Consider the following 18,140-nt stretch of genomic DNA (forward strand, 5'->3'; position numbering starts at 1 on the left):
CCTAGGTGTGTGGGGAATTGCTTATTGAGAACTTATCAAACATGTATGTAACAGGTCAAGTGGCACTACAACTAACAATTGTCTTCATGGCATAGTTTACAGTCTGCTGGGGCTTTGTAATCCATTTTTATTTCCTTCTTGAAACAGCCCTGAGAGGTAGGCAGAGAAGATTTTATCACCCTTATTTACAGATAAATGAGTAAGCTATCCAAGGCCACAGACATACTAAGGGATAGAGGGAGATTTCAAATCCTGATTATTTCAACTCCAAGTACAGTGCTCATTTCTGTGGCTGTGTGTGTGTTCAGCTGTTCCTACACTTTGGGCTCTGACCTTGGGACCTTCATGAATCACTAAGATTCCAGGCTGACCCGGATCCCCTGAAAGACCTTCAACACAGGAAGCATCTTTCCTCTAGAGAGAGCACCTGCCAAGAGGCATAAGCGATGAATAAATGCTTAGAACATCGATTCCAGGCTAGCCCCTGTGGCTTTCAGACCTACCACCACCCCTTCTGTCTGTCTGGAAAGGTCTGAGCCCTTGGGGCCCTTCACCCCAGCCCACCCCAAGGCAGGAGAAACAGAGAAGGCCCCCCCGCAAGACAGGACAGGCAGCCGCTTTGCTGAAAAACCAGAAAGAAATCCCAGCCCGTTGCTTTCATTTCAGTTTAAAAATCAAGTCGGGTGACAATGGAAACTCTTTCCTTGCTGTCCTCTCCTTTCTGCCCATGTTGACAGAAGACGGACTTGCTAATTCTGGCTAGGGTTTTTCCCTCCCTGGGCTGTTTTTCTCTTTTTATCTTCATCAATTGAAGTGAGCTGTTCTGCCTTTCAAACTGTCGGAAGGCATCTGGGGTTTTGTGTATCTTTTTTTTTTTTGGTCTTTTCTTTCTTTCAAATAATTCTGTGGGTCTTTTCCCAGATATGTATTTTCTCTCAATTTAACTTCTAACTTAAGTTTCCGCCCATGTGACTTCCAGGCGTTACCAGAAACCACAAGAGAGAGGGCGCGAGCCCCAAGGCAAGCGACATGTCCCTGTGGGGAGCAGAGCCTCTGCACCCCGGAGCGAGGAGGACGCAGGGGTCAGGGGCAGCGGCAAGGCGGGCAGAGGAGGGCCCTGAGGAGGGGGGTGGGCTGCTGGCCTGGGGGGAGCAGTCAGGAAGGGAGGCCAGCTGGTGACAGGAGAGCCCCGAGGCGCCTGGGGCTGCGTGGAGAGCCCGGAAGACTGCGGCCATGCCTCACAGCTCCGACAGCAGCGACTCCAGCTTCAGCCGCTCTCCACCCCCCGGCAAACAGGTAGGGTCCTGCCTTTCCCTCCTCCTCCCTCCTGATTCTCCGGGGCAGCAGGAAGAGGGCCAGGCTTCCTGGGCCTCTGCCCAGGGACGCTGAGGGGCCAGGAGATGGCTGGAGCATCCTGTTAGACTCAAGGGCTGCAAGGAAGCTGTGCGTCTCAGGCGGAGACCCTCAACCTTCCGCCCCTCCTGCAAGAGGATGCTCTCCGTGTCCCCTAATGGTACCCATCGCCTTCACCTCACCTGGGGTCCCATCCCAGGAAGCTTTCTAGGAAGCCCAGGGGAATGGGCACCAAAGAACTCTGGTCTCTCAGAAGAGAGAGTCTACCTCTCTCCAAGGCTGTAGCAGAGTGAGTGGGGTGGAGCGTTGATGCGGGCTGAGGGCACGCACACCCTGAAAGCTAGATGGTTGCCCAGGAGACAGCCAGCAGAAGAGGAGAGGAAAGGGATGGGGTGGGGGGAGGCAAGTTAGAAGGAGGAGGACCCCAGGCCAGCTCGGAAGGATCTATCTTACCTCCTAGCACAGAACCTGTTGCTGGCACAGGATGGGGGAAGGGGGGCTGGAGGAGGAAAGAAATGAATCAGGAGATGGTTCTGGGCACTTGAAATTATTCCCTTGTAGCTCAGCTCTGGGGAAACTAGAGAGGTGAGGGTGGAGATTCTGGGTGTCTAAGATTGTAACTTCCAACTCAAAAATTTTCAACTTGAGGGTTACTCAAAGAAAAGAAAAACAAAACAAAACACCACGAGCATACTGGCTGCTTCCCATCTCCCGGGGCTTTCTCCTCATCACATTGCTTGACAGCCCTCTCCCCAGGAAGCCCTCTCCCTGCTCATCCAGTACAACGGTGGAGGACAATGTCTTCTCCAACTCGGGGTTTAAAAACTGCCTTCTTTCCTTCGCACGGGTGTCCGAGAGGGCCTTGAAAAAGCTGCAGCCCGAATACAAGTATACAAACATATACCACAGCTTCTGTCATCAGTACTTGACAGAAGAGAGGCAGGTAGGAAGGAGCCTTCGTGGAGACCTCTAGAGGACAGACAAGCCAGTCCTCGGCTCGAGACCAAATCGAGCTGTTCAGACCGCCTGGAAGTCTGTGCTCTTCTTAGGAAGGAAATTACTCACAGCTTTCATGGTAACCCGGCTCCCCAAACCCCTGAGAGGAAGAGCACTTCCTTCCTATCTAACCCACTGCCCTCTGACTGCAATGGCCTGGAAGTACTGGGCCCGTTGGTGAGACATATGCTTGGGAGGGCAGACTCTTGTCCTGGGAACTGTGTCCCACTAGCCTGCAGGGATGTGAGACGGCACAGAACTGGGGGTGCAGGAGGGCTTCGGTCAAACTTCTACACTTACCCTGTAGCGTCTGGGCAAAGCTAGAGCTAACCTCTCTGCCCAAGTAGAGCACATGCCCATCTGTGGGAGGCACTCAGATGACACCAAAGGTCCCCAGGTCCTTCTAAGCACCCGTCTCCTATCTGCCAGGGCCAGGTCATCTCCATCATTAAAACTGTTCCTGGTCTCCAATTTGTACTAGGGCTTGTGCTCAGGGCACCCTGGGGGATGTCAGGGACACTGAGCATAAGGAAGGGAATGCAGGGGACAAAGAGGCAGATCTGGGATGGGGACCTCATACTGGGGCGGGGGCGGGGGTGTAGGAAACAGAAGCCCCAAGGGGTCACACCAGGGAAGAAGTAGTTGGTAGTGGGTGAGGGAGTGGCTTGGAGAGGCATCAGACAGCACTCGAGGATGCAACTTGCCAGAGTACTGTGAGCTCCTGGGCAAGCTCTTTGAGCCTTCGCTCCCCCATGTAAGATGCAAATACTCACATCAACTTCACCAAATCAGGGGGTTCAACAAGAGCACCTCAGGGAAAAACACTTGCACAGAAGCAAGCACATAGCGAGTGCTCAACAACATTTTAGGAAAAAACAAAAATAAAAACAAGAAGGTTCTAGGCCAGAAGTAACAGAGTAAGGGTGGAGCAGCCCTGAACAGGAGAGGTGATGAAACATACTTCATCGCCTTAACCATCTTTTTCCAAATACAGCCCTCCTGAGGCCTCAAGCTCTTTTGCCCTCTTCCTGTATCTTCTGGCCAAAGCTACAGAGACACAAGAGAGTTTCACAGAGTGTGGGGAAGAGTTCCCTTTTGGGTTCAGCGTTTTGGTCACCAGGGTGTGGACAGGCAAATAATGATGAAGAAATGGAAGAGTGGACGGCAGGATACCAAACACCATGAGAGGCGGCTTCAGCTCAGAAGAGAGGAGTAGACTCCCCTAATTTTCATCATCTCTGCTCCCCAGGACTCATCTGATGATGTGAGAAAGGTTCAGAGAAGGGAGAAAAATCGCATCGCCGCCCAGAAGAGCCGGCAGAGGCAGACACAGAAAGCCGACACCCTCCACCTGGTGAGTGTTCAGACCTCTCTTCATCCTCTTGGGCTGTAGGCTTTGCTCCCCACCAACCTGGGGATGCCAGGACGGAGCCTTGAGTCTGCCTGTGTGGAGATGTGTATGTGGGGTGTCAGTGGAGGGGTGAGGGATGCAGGTGGAGTGGGTGTGTGAAGATTCTGTCGCAGGAAAGGGGCCAGGAGGCTGAAAGAGAAATGAGCCCCAGGATGGCATGTGGAGGAAAGGTGCTGAGTGTGGCAGCCCAGAGGCTGGTGGAAGGCAGATCCACCTGCTCAGGGATGGGACAACCTCAGAGAGCTCCATCCTGCGTGGACCCAGGCAGCAGAAGTCACGATTGCTTTTGGGAGCAGTTCAGAAGGTGTTATGTGCTTTGGGGGGGTCTATCATCTCACAGTGCTAGGAACACATGTATATAGTCCCATCCCCTGGGAGGCCAGCGGGGTGGCCACTCCGGGCCCTGCATTTGGGACAATGAGGTCCACAGGGTGCTGCACCCCACAACTTCTTTTCTGAACATTATTAAGGTTTGATTTCAAAATTTCTATTTTGATGGTATCCCACGATGGCCTGTGAATGATAACAGTTCCAAGTGCACGTGTCTGGCACAGTTATCATCCTGACTGAGTTGCCTCCAGTCTTGCACTTTCTAGGGAAGCCCTGACCCCTGGCTTGAGCAGGGGCCTTGGGTGATCAGAACTGCATTTCTTTCAGCAGCACAAGATTCTGGTCAGTGTTTACAAATCGTGGCTGTGTGCTTCTTACAGAAAAGCCTTCTCCTCATCTCCCTCACCTTACCACCTTGCCTCTCTTCACCCTGCCCTTTAATTTGCTCCTTTTCAATCAACCCTTATTCCACTAGCTCCTTTCTCTTCTATCCCATCAGCCCTTCCTCTAGCAACACTGTCCTTTCTCATCCTTCCCCGTGCTTCCGCCAACCCCACACCATTCCCAGACCCCTAGCATCCTGGGAATTCATTCCAATGATAAAAAGGGGAATTGGCATCAAAAATGAATATGCTTATGTTTACTTGAAAGATTAGCCTGGTAACTGGTCAGTTAAAGAATAAATGTGTTAATCCCATCAAGGAAAAGTAAGGTGCAGTTTTAGGTAAAAAGATACCCTTTTTAACTTTGTAAGGAAGCAGAGAGCAGGTAGTGTGAAGATCTCTGATTGGTTGCTCGTGTTTTATTTGAAACGTATTCAACATGTCTTCCAATGCATACTAACGTGGTTTTACACTCATGAATAATTGTTGAAAGAAAGAATGAATGAACACTAAGCCTGTTCTCTTTGGTAATTGTGATCAGTAGTCTAAATGTTAACCTGGTGGTGGCCCTGCTGCTGATATGTTCTCCATGATTTCACCATGGCTTAGGGGCTCATGACACTCCAATTTACTCTTTTAGGCTTGAAAAATCTATGATTGCTCACTTTGCCTCCATCAGCGTCTGATTCTTATTCAATATTCTTTAGAACAAGCAAATGAACAAATAAATAAAATTAGTAAGGATAAAGTCTATCTTTTGGTATAAGTAGACAATGTTCTGAAACTGGAAATCTGCTATAGGCTTTATAAGTTTGAAATATTTTTTAAAAAGGAAATTATGTATTGCTTAGCAGTGCCGCCGTCATGAGGACATGGTGTGAGTCCCAGTTCTGCCATTCAGTGTCTGTATGACCCACCTTAGGCTGCAGAGATGTCCTTTACTTCCCTTAGTTGCGGTTCCCTTATCAGGAAAATGGGACGATGACTACCTCATAGATGGAGTGCATATAAACAGCTCAAGCTCAGTCCTCCTAGGCATATCATAACTATTCAAAAATTTTAAGTATAATAAGAGTAATATTAATGATAGTTATCATTATAAGAAATAAGATGACTACAGCTAAAGTTTTATGCACCTGGACTTATATTTATATATAAACCACAGGATCTCAGGGCTGAAAGATTTTTTAAAGGCTGGAAAGTTCGGACACACTTTTGATGCTCAAGAATCTCTACAACACCCTCTGGACATGATCCCCAAAGTATGCCTGTCATGCCTAGTGATGGAGAGCCCTCTACCTCCCGATAGGAGCAGAGGAGTCTTCCCTAACTCGAGCTGTGCCACTGTCTCCCTGGGAACTCAACCCTCTGGGCTTTTTTCAACTCGCTGGGGACATATCAGTGAGGGTGATATGCATGCTTCCTTGCTATGGCCAGGTTTTCAACACTGACTCTGCTGCCTCTCTTTGCAAGAAAAGAGTTTGAGCCAGAAGATATATAGCCCATCTGATTATACTAGTATACCAAGATACGCTCTCGGGTTTGGGGGTCCATGGAGACCCAAGTCATGTAGTCACCATGTCCACACTCAAAACCCTGGCCTCAGTCTCTAGAATGTTCTCATCTTTGCCATACCTGGACACAGACTCCTCCCCACTCCTTTCTTCTGAGCACCATGGCATTCACCTTCACTTTTTGACCAGTGAGTAGAACACCTCAGAGTTTATACAGCAAGCCTGAGTGTTGCAACCAGTGTGACTTATGTTTCTTGACTTTGGGCAGAAACTTTTGGTAGCAACATATAAATCTGCCACCATCAAGCAGAGGGTTTGGCTGTGATCTGAAATTTGGCAGCAACATACAAATCTGCCACCGTCAAACAGAGAGCTTGATTGTGATCTGAAATGTTCATTTCCTCTCAGACAATAATCACCCATCTTCTGCATCCATTATCCCCTTAATCATGTTTGTGATTCAGGTAGAAAGCCTTCTATTTATCACCAGCATTCTTAGGGTTGGGTGGGTGGTTTGCCCTTGATTCCTTTCCATGCTTGTCTCCACATGTTGAGGCTCTGGACCCATTCTCTGGCCCAAAGACACAGCCATAGGACTCACCTAACAAGATGTAAAAGACCAGGGTTTAGAAAGTACTGTGGTCCTAAATAAGGACCACCTTTGTATTAGTATGCTAGCCTCTTAGATGCTGGGGTAACAACTGATTTCTTGGTTTCAACTTTGTCACTAGTATTTCTCTTAAAATAGCAAAAAAATTATTCTGTTTCTCCAGTGAGAGAGAGGAATACCTATTATTTAGCATTTTCAGTATCTATCCTATAAGTGGTTTGCATCAACACTCTGTGTGTAGATTGCTTTTAAAATAGCAGAGTAGGGAAGCTGATGCTTTCAACAAGCAGTTTAACCTCATGCCAATGTGATAACATCTCTGGCCTTGACTACCACTCATATAAGCCAGATCAGGAGGAGCTCCTTTTCATAAGCTTAATATCAACAGTATCCACGTTCTGTCTTTTTGTTTGTTTTGCTGCACCTCGTGGCATGTGGGATTCTAGTTCCCTGACCAGGGATTGAACCTGTGCCCCCTGCAGTTGAAGCTCAGAGTTCTAAACCCTGGACTACCAAGGAATTCCCCCACATTCTGTTTTAATTCTCATTTGGTTGGTGTCTCACACAGCACTCCGCACACTCAGTTCATTTTCTCCCGCAGTCAAGTATAGAGTCCGTTAGGCATAGAATAGGTATTGATTAAAAAGGAGAAAGTCATATCTTGAGCCATTCACTTTCAAAAGTAATAAGTGAATCTAAGATAATCAGCTAAAAACTATTAAAAATAACAAGAACCCAGTCAGCTTTCAAAGTTAACACAAAAAGTAATAACTTTTCTTATGCAAATTAGATTAAAAAATTTAATAGAAAGAAAGATTCTATTTACAATACCAAGAACAGCAAATGGAAAGAAGGAATAAATTTAACAAAAAAATACAGGGTTTAATTGTTTTAAGCTTCAAAATTATTCTAGGTGATTTTTAAAATTTCAAATAATTGAAAAAATATGTCTTATATAAAGATAGCAATTTTCCTTAAGTTAATTTAGAAATTTATCTAATTTAATGTGATCTCAATAAAATAGGATTTTCTGAGTATTGGAGGAAATTAAATTAGATATTGTAAATACCTTGTGAAAAATAACCATGTGAGAATTTCTAGGAAAATTCTAAAAAAAGAGGGTAATTAGAGACAATTAGCTGAATAAAATATTAAAATGAATTATAAATATAGAAATCAAAACAATGTGGAAAAGATAGAATATTGGACAGAACAGAACATAGAAGTAGACCTCCAAACAAACTCAAATTTGAGACCCAAATACAAATAGACTCAAAGACAAATAGACTCAAATTTGTGTTAGTTCCTAAGACACAAGTAAAAATGCAAAATGTCTAAGATGGCACTTGAAACAAGAGAAAAATGAAGTACTCAATAAATTGTGTTGGGAAAACTGGTTGGTCATCTGAAAAAAAAAAAAAAAGCTAGAGTCTTCACTTCTTTTACAATGCATATAGATTAAATATAGAAAAAAATTAAATAAATTTGAAGAATTAGCATTAAAAACATTTATCTTGGAATTAAGTCTTCCAGGTAAAATGAAAAACCCTGAAGCCATAAAGGGAAAGATTGATACACATTTATCAATAAAAAGTGTATTTTATACATAAGTGAAAATGTCTATACAGTTCAAAGTACCTAATATGCAAAATCAAAAGCAAGTGAAGACTGAGAAAAATACCTGCAACACATATGACCAAAAAAGGGCATATTTGCTTAATATACGAGAGCCTTTATGAATAAGAAAATGATCTACAAACAAAAGAAAAAATGAATAATAAGAAGAATAGGCAATTTATAGAAAGAGAAAAATAAATGGCAAATAAATACAGAAAAGCTGCTAGACCTCAGTTAGGAAAATGACAGTTAAAGCAACAGTTACATTCTCTGCCAGACTGACAAAGACAGAAAATGTTGCTAAAAGACCATGTTGCCAAGATGATGGTGAAGCAGGTATTGGAAGCATAAATTGGTGCAACTCCATTAGGGAGCAATTTGACCATGTTCAAAGTTACTAGTGCGCACACACGGTAAGTTGGCGATTTTACATCTAGGAATCTGTTTACAAACATATTCACGGATTACACAATTATGTACATGTAGATATAATCCTCGCTGCATTGCTTGTCATAGCAAAGACAGGAAACAAGCTAAATGGTCATCAGTAAGAGACTCATTCAATAAACTAGAGTTGGTTTATTCGGTGGAATACCACGAAGGTATTAAAATAACAAGTTAAATCTGAATGTGCTACTCTGAAAAGATTATCAAGCTTCTATACTCTTAAGTGAATAAGTATGAATCTGGAGTATAGTTTTCTTCCATGCATATTTTTAACGAAAATAAAAACATATATGTACATATGCATATAAGCTTAAAAATTTTCAAGTAGGTTTTCCCCCAAAATTGCTAATGATACATATTTCTGAAAGTAGGACAAAAGGTCTAAAGCAGAAGAGAGATACTTTGTGTTTTTCTACTTTTTTATATAGTTTGGATGTTTTTATTATGTGCTTTTATTTATATAATATAGATATTAAATTCCCAATATAGATCATTATTACATGTGCATTAGAATGATTTCTTTTCTAATTTGATCTCAAACATTGAAAAGTCTTCCACTGTGATGTTTTATCCCTGAACATCGTGCATAAATATCTCAGTCCTTCGGGACAACAGTCAATTGGGATTTCTAATGAGGAATCTTTAGGTCTCCAGCACTAAACAAGCCACTGTAAGGGACAGCGAATCAGTTTCATTTGTGTGGTTATCTTGGTAATTGTCGGATACTCTGGTGCCTTGTAGCAGGAAGGATTTTGAGCCTGTGTCCCAGGTCAGTGGGAAAGAGCATTGAGATCAGTTGAGAAGCTGTGTTCACGAAAAGGCTGAGAGTAGAAGAGGCGATGGAGAGGCAGTAATATTAGCCCAGAGCTATGATGTTGACAAGTCAGATCTGGCCTTGAGGATGGAGCTGGAAGCAAAGCAGAGTTACAGGGTCAGATCTGGAAGCTGGAACTTCAGATACTTAGATTGGAGGAGGGATGGGTGTTTGCCTGGGGCAGCCTCTAGTGTGGAAGATCTCACACTAGTCTAAAAAAAAGAGAAAGATTTACAGGTCCAGGGTAGATCTTTAATGTCATATATAGCAAATATCAGGGGGGTAAATTATGTCTGAAATTAAGCTGATGCTATGAGAAATAAAGTTTTTATAATTGGAGGAAAATTAAGTAATGGAAGAAGCAAAGCTCAGCAGAGATGCTCACTTCCCGGGCCTCCTTAGATGAAGAGTGTTGTTCTTGGTCTTCTGGTAAGGCCTGGGCAAGAAGGCTGTTTATGGTTCTTTTTCATTCTATCAGTTTTTTTTTTTTTTTTCCTCCCTCTAGGAGATTATACCATAAGTTCTATTGGTATAGAGAAGTCATAGGTAAAAAAAAATAAAGCAAAATGAAAACCACAGAAAGAATGTTCTTGCTGGTTCCAGCCTAAAGAAGTTCAGTGTAAAATCAGTGAACTATCCATGGAGAGGACATTTCTCTTATGCCTTTACTGCTCTGAACTTCTTTTTATTAAAAACATATTAATTGAACACACAACTATATACCAGGCACTGTGCGTTATGTGCTCTACCTGCAGTTGTCTCATTTAATCTGCACAAAAACCTTATTTTGTCATTCCTGTATTAGGTTAAGTAACTTGTCCAAGGTCACACATTTTGTAACTAGGTCTGTCTGACTTCAGAACCCATCTTCCTAACCACTAGGCAACACAGCCTCTTCCTTTGGACTCTTGTGAAGACTGATCCTCCTTGAACCCCTTCCTGAATTTTTTTCTTTTGTTCTTTAAGCACCATCCTCCAAAGTTGACACTTTTTCTCCTCCACCATTAGGTAGGCCTAGCTGAGAAAGTAAGCACTAGATCAAAGCCATTGAGACCATTTTTAAAGAAAGCTGTGTAGCAATAAATATTAACATCCTGCTCTTTGGTGGAGCAATTCCACCTACAGGAGTTTGAAGAAACAATGATGCACAAAGATGGCCAATTCATCATTATTTGTGAACAGTATACACTTTATCACCCACTCCAGTGTTCTTGCCTGGAGAATCCCAGGGACGGGGGAGCCTGGTGGGCTGCCGTCTCTGGGGTCGCACAGAGTCAGACACGACTGGAGAGACTTAGCAGCAGCAGCATACACTTTATCAATACTCTAAAATTGGACATATGCCCAGCTATGGAGATAAGTATATTATGACACATTCATACACTAGAATTCTATGCTAGCACTAAAAATGACTAAGTGGATCTGTATTTATCAACACAGAAAGATGTTAATGACATGGCATTGAGTGACAAAGCAAGTGACAAAGAATATGCAGAGTATAATCCTCTTGATGTAAAAGTTGTGGTTTGGGGGCATGTTTGCATGCATAAAGAGATGTCTGGAAGAACAGTCTTTAAAATGCTAACCGTGGATTCTTCTATGTGGTTGAGATTTGAATAAGTCACCTTACTCCTGGTACTTTTCTGTAGTTCTTTTTATTATAATAAATGTGTACCATTTAAAAAATCTGCAATAAAAATTTGACGATTCTCATTTGGGAAGGAAAAACACATGGAGGAATTCACACCCCGCTAACTTCTTGTCCTACTAATCAGCGGTCAGTGTGGTTATGGTCAGCAGGCGTATTCGGCAGTATAAGGAATTTCTGTCTGAAAGCGATTACATGTCCCAGTCAGAAATTGGTGGCAGCCACTCAGCTGAAGTCTTCATGAAGCTGTTTTCAGTGGCTACCAGACTACTTTCTCTTGGAAAGGATGAGGGAGTCTCACCAAACCCCAAGCTGCTCTGGGGTTTTCTCCATTTCCTCTGTAGGACTCAGTCAGGCCCCCCGAGTCCTAGGGGGATTCCATAGACTGGTTCCACAGGACAAAGTCCCCTTCAGAATGCGGAGTACCTGTAGGGGACCCTGCCATGGTCCATACGGGAGTTTGTAGAGGGACTAACCATAACTGTGGTCATGTCCCCTTCTTGATGGAATCGCAGAATTAAAAAGAAACTCAGAGTTGCTCCAGGTCACCCTGCTGTGTGTATTACTGTTGACGCTGCTGTTTTCCTCAAGGACACCCAAGAAACGAAACCTCTTGCCTTCCCACCACTTGCTTTTGTTTTTGTGCCACTTTGCTGAGCAGGACTTTGCTCTGCAGATGGTGTTGCTCTCACACGTCCTTTTGCAACGGGTGAGTTAAGAAGTAGGCCATTAACCAGGACATGTGAACAGTCCAGACACTGTTCAGCAACAGAGCCCAACCACATAGTAAGAGACCAGAAAGGCAGAGAGTCCCAGGTTGAAAGGGGCTAAATTGAAAAGTTCCATTATTTTATTTATGTATTTGGCTGTGCTGGGTCTTAGGGATCTAGTTCCCTGACCAGGGACTGGACACGGGTCTCCTGCATTGGGAGCTCAGAGTCTTAGCCACTCAACCACAAGGGAAGTCAAGGTTCATTTATTTTAAAAAAGATCTTAAAGGTGTAATCCGAAATCAAAAGGACAATGACATACTAGGGGAATATTTCTGTCAAATTAAATAAATTCAGATTTAATACTTACAGTATAGAAAGAACAGCCTTTTTAAGAAAAACCTCAAGATGCCAGTAGGTAAGTGGGCACAGGCTATGAACAGAAAGCTTACGTAATGCTTTTTCCTACTGAAATGAACATAGCCCAATTTTCTATTCTGATTGTGAAAACAATACACACCATGGGTTTCCCAGCCTCGGCAATATTGACGTTTTGAGTTGGACAGTTCTTTGTTGTGTGTGTGGGAGGGGGTTGGTCTCCAGGATTGTAAAATCTAAAACCTACCCACTAGATGCCAGTAGCACCACCTTGCCCCTCTGCTTATGAAAATCAGAAATATTTCTAAATCTTCCCAAATGTTCCTTGGGGGGTCAAAATTTTCCTTGGTTGAGAATGCTATACTAGGGAATACATATATAGAAATTTATTTCTTCTTAGTAATCAATAACCTGTAACATTATAATGAAATTAAGAAACTTTCCAAAAGTTTGTTAGCAAAATAAATTATTTAAAATTACAACACTTGGGACTTTCTCGGTAGTCCAGTGGTTAAGACTCTGAACTTTCACTGCAGGGGGCATGGGTTTGATCCCTGATTGGGGAACTAAGGTCCCCAGTGCCATGCAGAAAGGCCAAAAAAAAACCCAAAAACAAAAACACCTAAAATTACAACACCTAAATCCTGACAATGTCGTTGTAATAATTAATATATAGATTCAAGGCCGATGACACTGTATATCTTACACAACCTTTTATAAAAATACTAACCAAGGACTGCAAGATGTTCACTACACCATTATTTACAACAGCAACCAAAATCTCCAGCATTAGAAAACCACATAAGGTAAACTGTGGACCATCCTTTTGTTGATGTAGCCATTAAAATAATAATTATGGTGATTTTGTAAGTATACTCTAAGTATATATACAAATTTGTCTTTTCTTTTCTGTCATAATAATTTTGTCACACTTCCAAAAATCACCATAATTATTATTGTAATGGTTGTATCAACAAACAGATGATCAACTGTTTGCCTTACATGGCTTTCTAATTGCTGGACGTTTTGGCTGCTATTATTTGTTAAAAAGGACAAGATGGCAACATGTACAAATGAAAAGGGTTGTGTTTAGAGGACTAGAATCATGGGTGGGTATACTTTTTAAAAATATATCTTTAATATATTTATATTGTATGTTTTTTTATTAAAAAACGTAAGAAAATGATCAAATAGACCCTGAGTGAATTCTGGTGGACAGAGGATGAGAACAGTGAGGGTATCCCTGAGTTAGAATTTAGGAGAAAGCCTTTGGCAGAAGATCTCATAATTTATCTTCCAAACAGGGACATTTTTGAGAGTGAAAAGAGCCACTAGTAAAAAATTACATGAGGACAATACTATGAACTGGGAGTGTCCCAGTAAACATCTGGTCACACTAGATTGAAGGGAACCAAGGAGGATGACCTAAGGCTCTTAGGAAATTCACGAGTAAAGATTAAGTTCAGAGCCAACTAGAGGGGGCTAGATTCCTGGTGCTAGAAGGCAATTACCTGCACGAGATGACCCTGTTACTAAAATATTTTCCAGTTACTCAGCGGACACAAAAATATGCCTATTGCTAAGAGGGTGCGGTAGTCCAGAAAATGACAAAAACAAAGGCCATATTCCTAGTACTGGAGCTCATGTCGACAGAAATGATTCTTTCTGCTGTATAAGTATATATGAAATGCCTCCTATGGGCATTTTTTTTTTTCCTAGGTGATGAGAGTTCAGCAGGGACAAGACAGACTAAGTCCCTGATTTCAGGGACCTTACATTCAATCAGAAGTCACACTGGAAAATCAACTGACCAATTGTTATTTACTATCTCACTAATCACACACAGTGAGGAGGGCTTCAAAGGAAAGCAAATGGTGCAGTGTTAACAGTGACTTAAGGACTGGGCTGGGAATGGTGTCAAGGAAGGTCCTTCTGAGGGCCTGACATCTGAAATCAAATATGAGTCATTGTAAGGAGCCCGGGAAGATCTCGGGAGAGAGTGCTATCTGCAGAGCCTTCAGGTCAAACTCTGTGGGGCCTGTCAAGGGTCAGAAAGATGCCTTGTGGGGCCCAGGACTGTGAGCTCAAGAAGAGGAAGGAACTCAGGAAAAAAGGCCATTGTGCCCCAGGGAGCAGGAACCAGATGGGGTGGGGGTGGGGGCCTCAGTAAAATGAATTCAAATCCAGTGGGGACAGGGAGAGGGCAGATATATCTGAACCTAAATTCTAATCCACAAATGTAAAGCAATTACACTTCACTGGGCTGTTTGAGAAATAATTCGAGCGCAAATGTCAAAAGAAAGCAATAGCGCATTTGTCAGTTTTGCATTGGAGAGAAGATTTTATTTGTTTAATGCAGAGAGGCCAGTATTTTCCTATAAATCAATCACATGAAGATATCAGAAGTAGATCATATGTGAAAATGTATGCCCTTCTTTCCAGTTGGTTATACAAACTTTAAGAACGCTGTTTCCCTGGCTGGGTTTTTCACTACAGTTGGTCAGGTCTCCTTTGCTTCGTTTGGTTGGGACAGGTCAAGTTGAGGCCAGGGAAACTGCATGCAGGGTTCTGATAGTGCTGTAATTCAGCTGCCTCCACTCCACAGCTTCAGTCTGGGGAACAACAATGTGGCTAAGCAGGCCTTAAAAAAAAAAAAAAAAAGAATCTGCTTCCCTGATGGCTCAGTTGATAAAGAATCCACCTGCAATGCAGCATACCAGAGTTCGATCCCTGGGTCGGGAAGATTCCCTGGTGAAGGAAATGGCAATCCACTCCAGCATTCTTGCCTGGGAAATCCAATGGACAGAGGAGCCTGGCGGGCTACAGTCCATGGGGTCACAGGAGTCAGAAATAACTTACCGGCTAAACCACCACCAAACACTCATTTGTAACTCTTCTAGAGTTAAATGCAAAAGCAATAAAAGTACTTAAATGCTTGGTTAAACACTCCCTGGAAAATTTCATGGATATCACAAATTTAGCAGACTCTTCAAATGCAGGTCTCAGATTTTGGTAAATTCTTACAGACTCCAAGTTGGCAATCAAGAAACATGATTTTACTGATCACTTCACTGTGTGCCAGGCACAGTCCCAGGACAAAACACTGTCTTTCACTCCAGACCGTGTTTTGTCCTTCACTGAGAATGAAACAGTGAAGACAAGGATGGCTCCTGTCCTCACCGAGCTTAACAATCCATAGGACAAATAATTTGATGAAGTTATCATTAATGAGATTCCAATAAGTCCTCTACCTCTTGCCTTTCTATAAGAGTGAACTATTTTGGGCCACTTGAAATTTTCACCAACTATAAGACTCTTTGCCTTAAATAGCCATTTACTTTTAGAAAAAATTTTGACTTAGAAATATCCTCTTCCTTCTTTAAAGTTCTTTATATTATTTATACTATGTTACACAATAAATACATTTAATAAAACAAAATATAAGTAAATATATAAATATGATATCATAAATTTAACAACATCAAACTGTATATATTTATATTGTTTTATTATTTTCAAGAAGAATCTACTATGAACATACGTCTCAAGCTAGTTGTTCATTAAGCTCACCTGGCAAGTACTGGAACAACTAAATTGGAACCTCTCAGTGGTAAAATCCAGGAATCAAGATTTAAAAAAAAAAAAAAGCTCTCCAGGAAACTGCAGTGTGCAGCTAGGGCTGAGAATTGGGGAGTGGTGACATTTAGAAGCCTGTCTGATGCATGTGGTAGAATGTGTGGAGTGAATCTGGGGCAATTTTGTGAGTAGATACCCAGACGCTCTGTCCCAGAGACCTGGAGCTTAAAACAAAACCAAAGAAAACAGTTCAGACCTTGATGTTGATGGAAATTATTAGTTTGTTTTTCAAAACTGGACGATATCCTTTCTAACTTGAGGTGTCAGGAGTTACAGAAAAACTATCCAGCAGAGGCATCAACAAGTCACCACTTGTATTTTAGATTTTTCTCAAATAAGAAGTTCAGAAGTAGACAGACCAGAGATAGTACAAGAATGTCATCAAAGAACCAACCTCCTTCTCTCTCTTGGGCAGTCATTCTCAGGATGGGGGGTTTCATCCCGAAGGCTGCAAGATGGCTCCTGAATCTCCAGGCATCAATCTGTGTCCAGAGAGGTTAGCGTTTTTCTGGTGAGGCTTTCCCTTTTATCCCCGGGGAAGCGAAGCTTCATCCTCTCCCTCCCTGTATTTCTGCTTATGTCTCATTGGTCAGAATCTGTCACATGGTCCTATCTAGCTGCAGGGGAAGCTGGGTAATTGAGGAATTCTTTTCCTAGCCTCTCTAGAGGAAAGCAGGGGTAAGGAGTTCAGGATAGATGTTGAGTGAGCCATCTTATAGTGTTTCTCATATATGAGATCAATGAAGTCATGGTCCTGAAAGCCAAGGAACAGAAGAGAGGGCAGGGCCCTGAGGGGCGTGGCTGATGTGGTTAAGTGCCAGTGGATGACCAGGTGCTGACAGTCCTGGAGCTTCAGCTTTAAGGCTCAAAAGTATAGATTTCTCCAGAATTCAGTGCAAAGACCTGTGGTTTAGTGATTCTTCTCTCCTCCTCAGGTGAGGAACAGGAGTGGGGCTATTTTCCCAGGATTGGTGGGAGACATAGCACAGATCCCACTATGGCTTGGGACGTGCCCTGCCTCTCCGTTCATGGACTTCTCCAGGAGTGGTGGGCTCCAGCCTAGTTCTGCCTGGGAGGGCGGGGGGGTTGCAGACTGCTGGGGATTGAGACAAGAGCTGGGTGTGAGCTTCACACACCACTCTCGTATTGAAGTGTGGGTGGGAGCTGAAAGGTCACCCTACCAATAACTGTAGGTTCTGTTGAGGAGAAAAACACAGGGACTATTTTCACCCTTCTGGAAAGTGTGATTAGAAAACTCAAGGAGAAGGTCAAGGCACTAAACCAGACCTGGCAGGAAGACGCTCCAAGCCCTGCAAAGGAGGCCTGGAGAGTCCCCGCTAGAGCCTTGGGTTAGAGTTAGTCCTTAGCCTCAGTCCCAACTGGCTTCCCTGTGGGGAAGGGACCTGCCTGGGGATTCCCCATCATTGAAGCACTCTACAGTGACCCCCTGCTTGGCCCCTCCACTAGGGAATTTCCCAGAATGTTCCCACACCCCCAAGAAGCCTCCTCCTTAGCCACCCCCAAACTGCTTGTGGTTCATGGTAAGGGCAGCGCCAAGTAACCTCACAGGTGAGGGTGAATTGTGAATATTAGCATCTCAATTTGCATGAGGCGGGAAGAGAGGGAAGATGAAATAGGAAAGTCAACCAGGCTGAGGCCTCACAGGAGATAATTACCAGGTATCATAAGATTTAAACAGACTTCAAAGGCAACAGCGGATGGTGGGCACAGGCTCTGAAGGCAGACAGTCTCAGTTCAAGTACTGGTGCTACAGCTGACAAGCTGTGTGACCTTGAACAAGTTACTGAACTTCTCTCTACCTTAGATTTCCCTCTTCTGTACAATGTGGCTAGTAACATTATCTACCACATAGGGTTGTTGCAAAGATTAAATGTAATGGTAACTGTAATGTACTTGGCACATGGTATCGCCCAAGAAATGTTAGTCATTATTAATTCAAACTGGATTAGTCTTTTAAATTTTTGGTTTCTACTACCTATCTCATATACATTGAGCCTACATACCTCTGGTTCCAACACACAACTACTCTTTCCAAACAGTTAGAGGCTCTAGTTGGCTAATACACAGGTAGTCAATTTAAAATCTGAAATATTTGAAAGTTAGAGAGGGCTTGGGCTTCTAGTCCTCTGGTTTTCAACATTCACTGAACATTAGACTCCCCTGGGGAGCCTTTAACAACTCAATGCCCAGGTGCACCACAGCCTGATTAAATCAGAATCAGGCATCAGTAAAACTTTCCAGGGATCCCACTGATCCTAGTGTGTGACCAAGA

The 18,140-nt window shown here is 43.1% G+C and overlaps 1 protein-coding gene and 1 long non-coding RNA gene across 2 annotated transcripts in view; one reads left to right on the forward strand and one right to left on the reverse strand.

Moving 5' to 3' along the window:
* Positions 1-656: 656 nt before the first annotated feature.
* The window catches only part of BATF (basic leucine zipper ATF-like transcription factor), a 43,465-nt gene continuing 25,981 nt past the window's right edge, over positions 657-18,140 (forward strand). Inside the window, exons 1-2 of the mRNA XM_055538693.1 lie at positions 657-1,296; positions 3,599-3,703. Coding sequence (XP_055394668.1) covers positions 1,234-1,296; positions 3,599-3,703 — 168 coding nt within the window. The 5' untranslated portion in view covers positions 657-1,233. The remainder of the gene's footprint in view (positions 1,297-3,598; positions 3,704-18,140) is intronic.
* Positions 14,533-16,436, reverse strand: LOC129621817 (uncharacterized). The gene is made up of 2 exons (XR_008699705.1): positions 16,242-16,436; positions 14,533-14,852 (listed from the first exon to the last, which is right to left on the reverse strand). It is a non-coding gene; the product is annotated as an uncharacterized LOC129621817 (long non-coding RNA).

The sequence above is a fragment of the Bubalus kerabau genome, chromosome 10, assembly GCF_029407905.1.
Source record: "Bubalus kerabau isolate K-KA32 ecotype Philippines breed swamp buffalo chromosome 10, PCC_UOA_SB_1v2, whole genome shotgun sequence".
In the NCBI taxonomy this organism is placed as follows: Eukaryota; Metazoa; Chordata; class Mammalia; order Artiodactyla; family Bovidae; genus Bubalus; species Bubalus kerabau.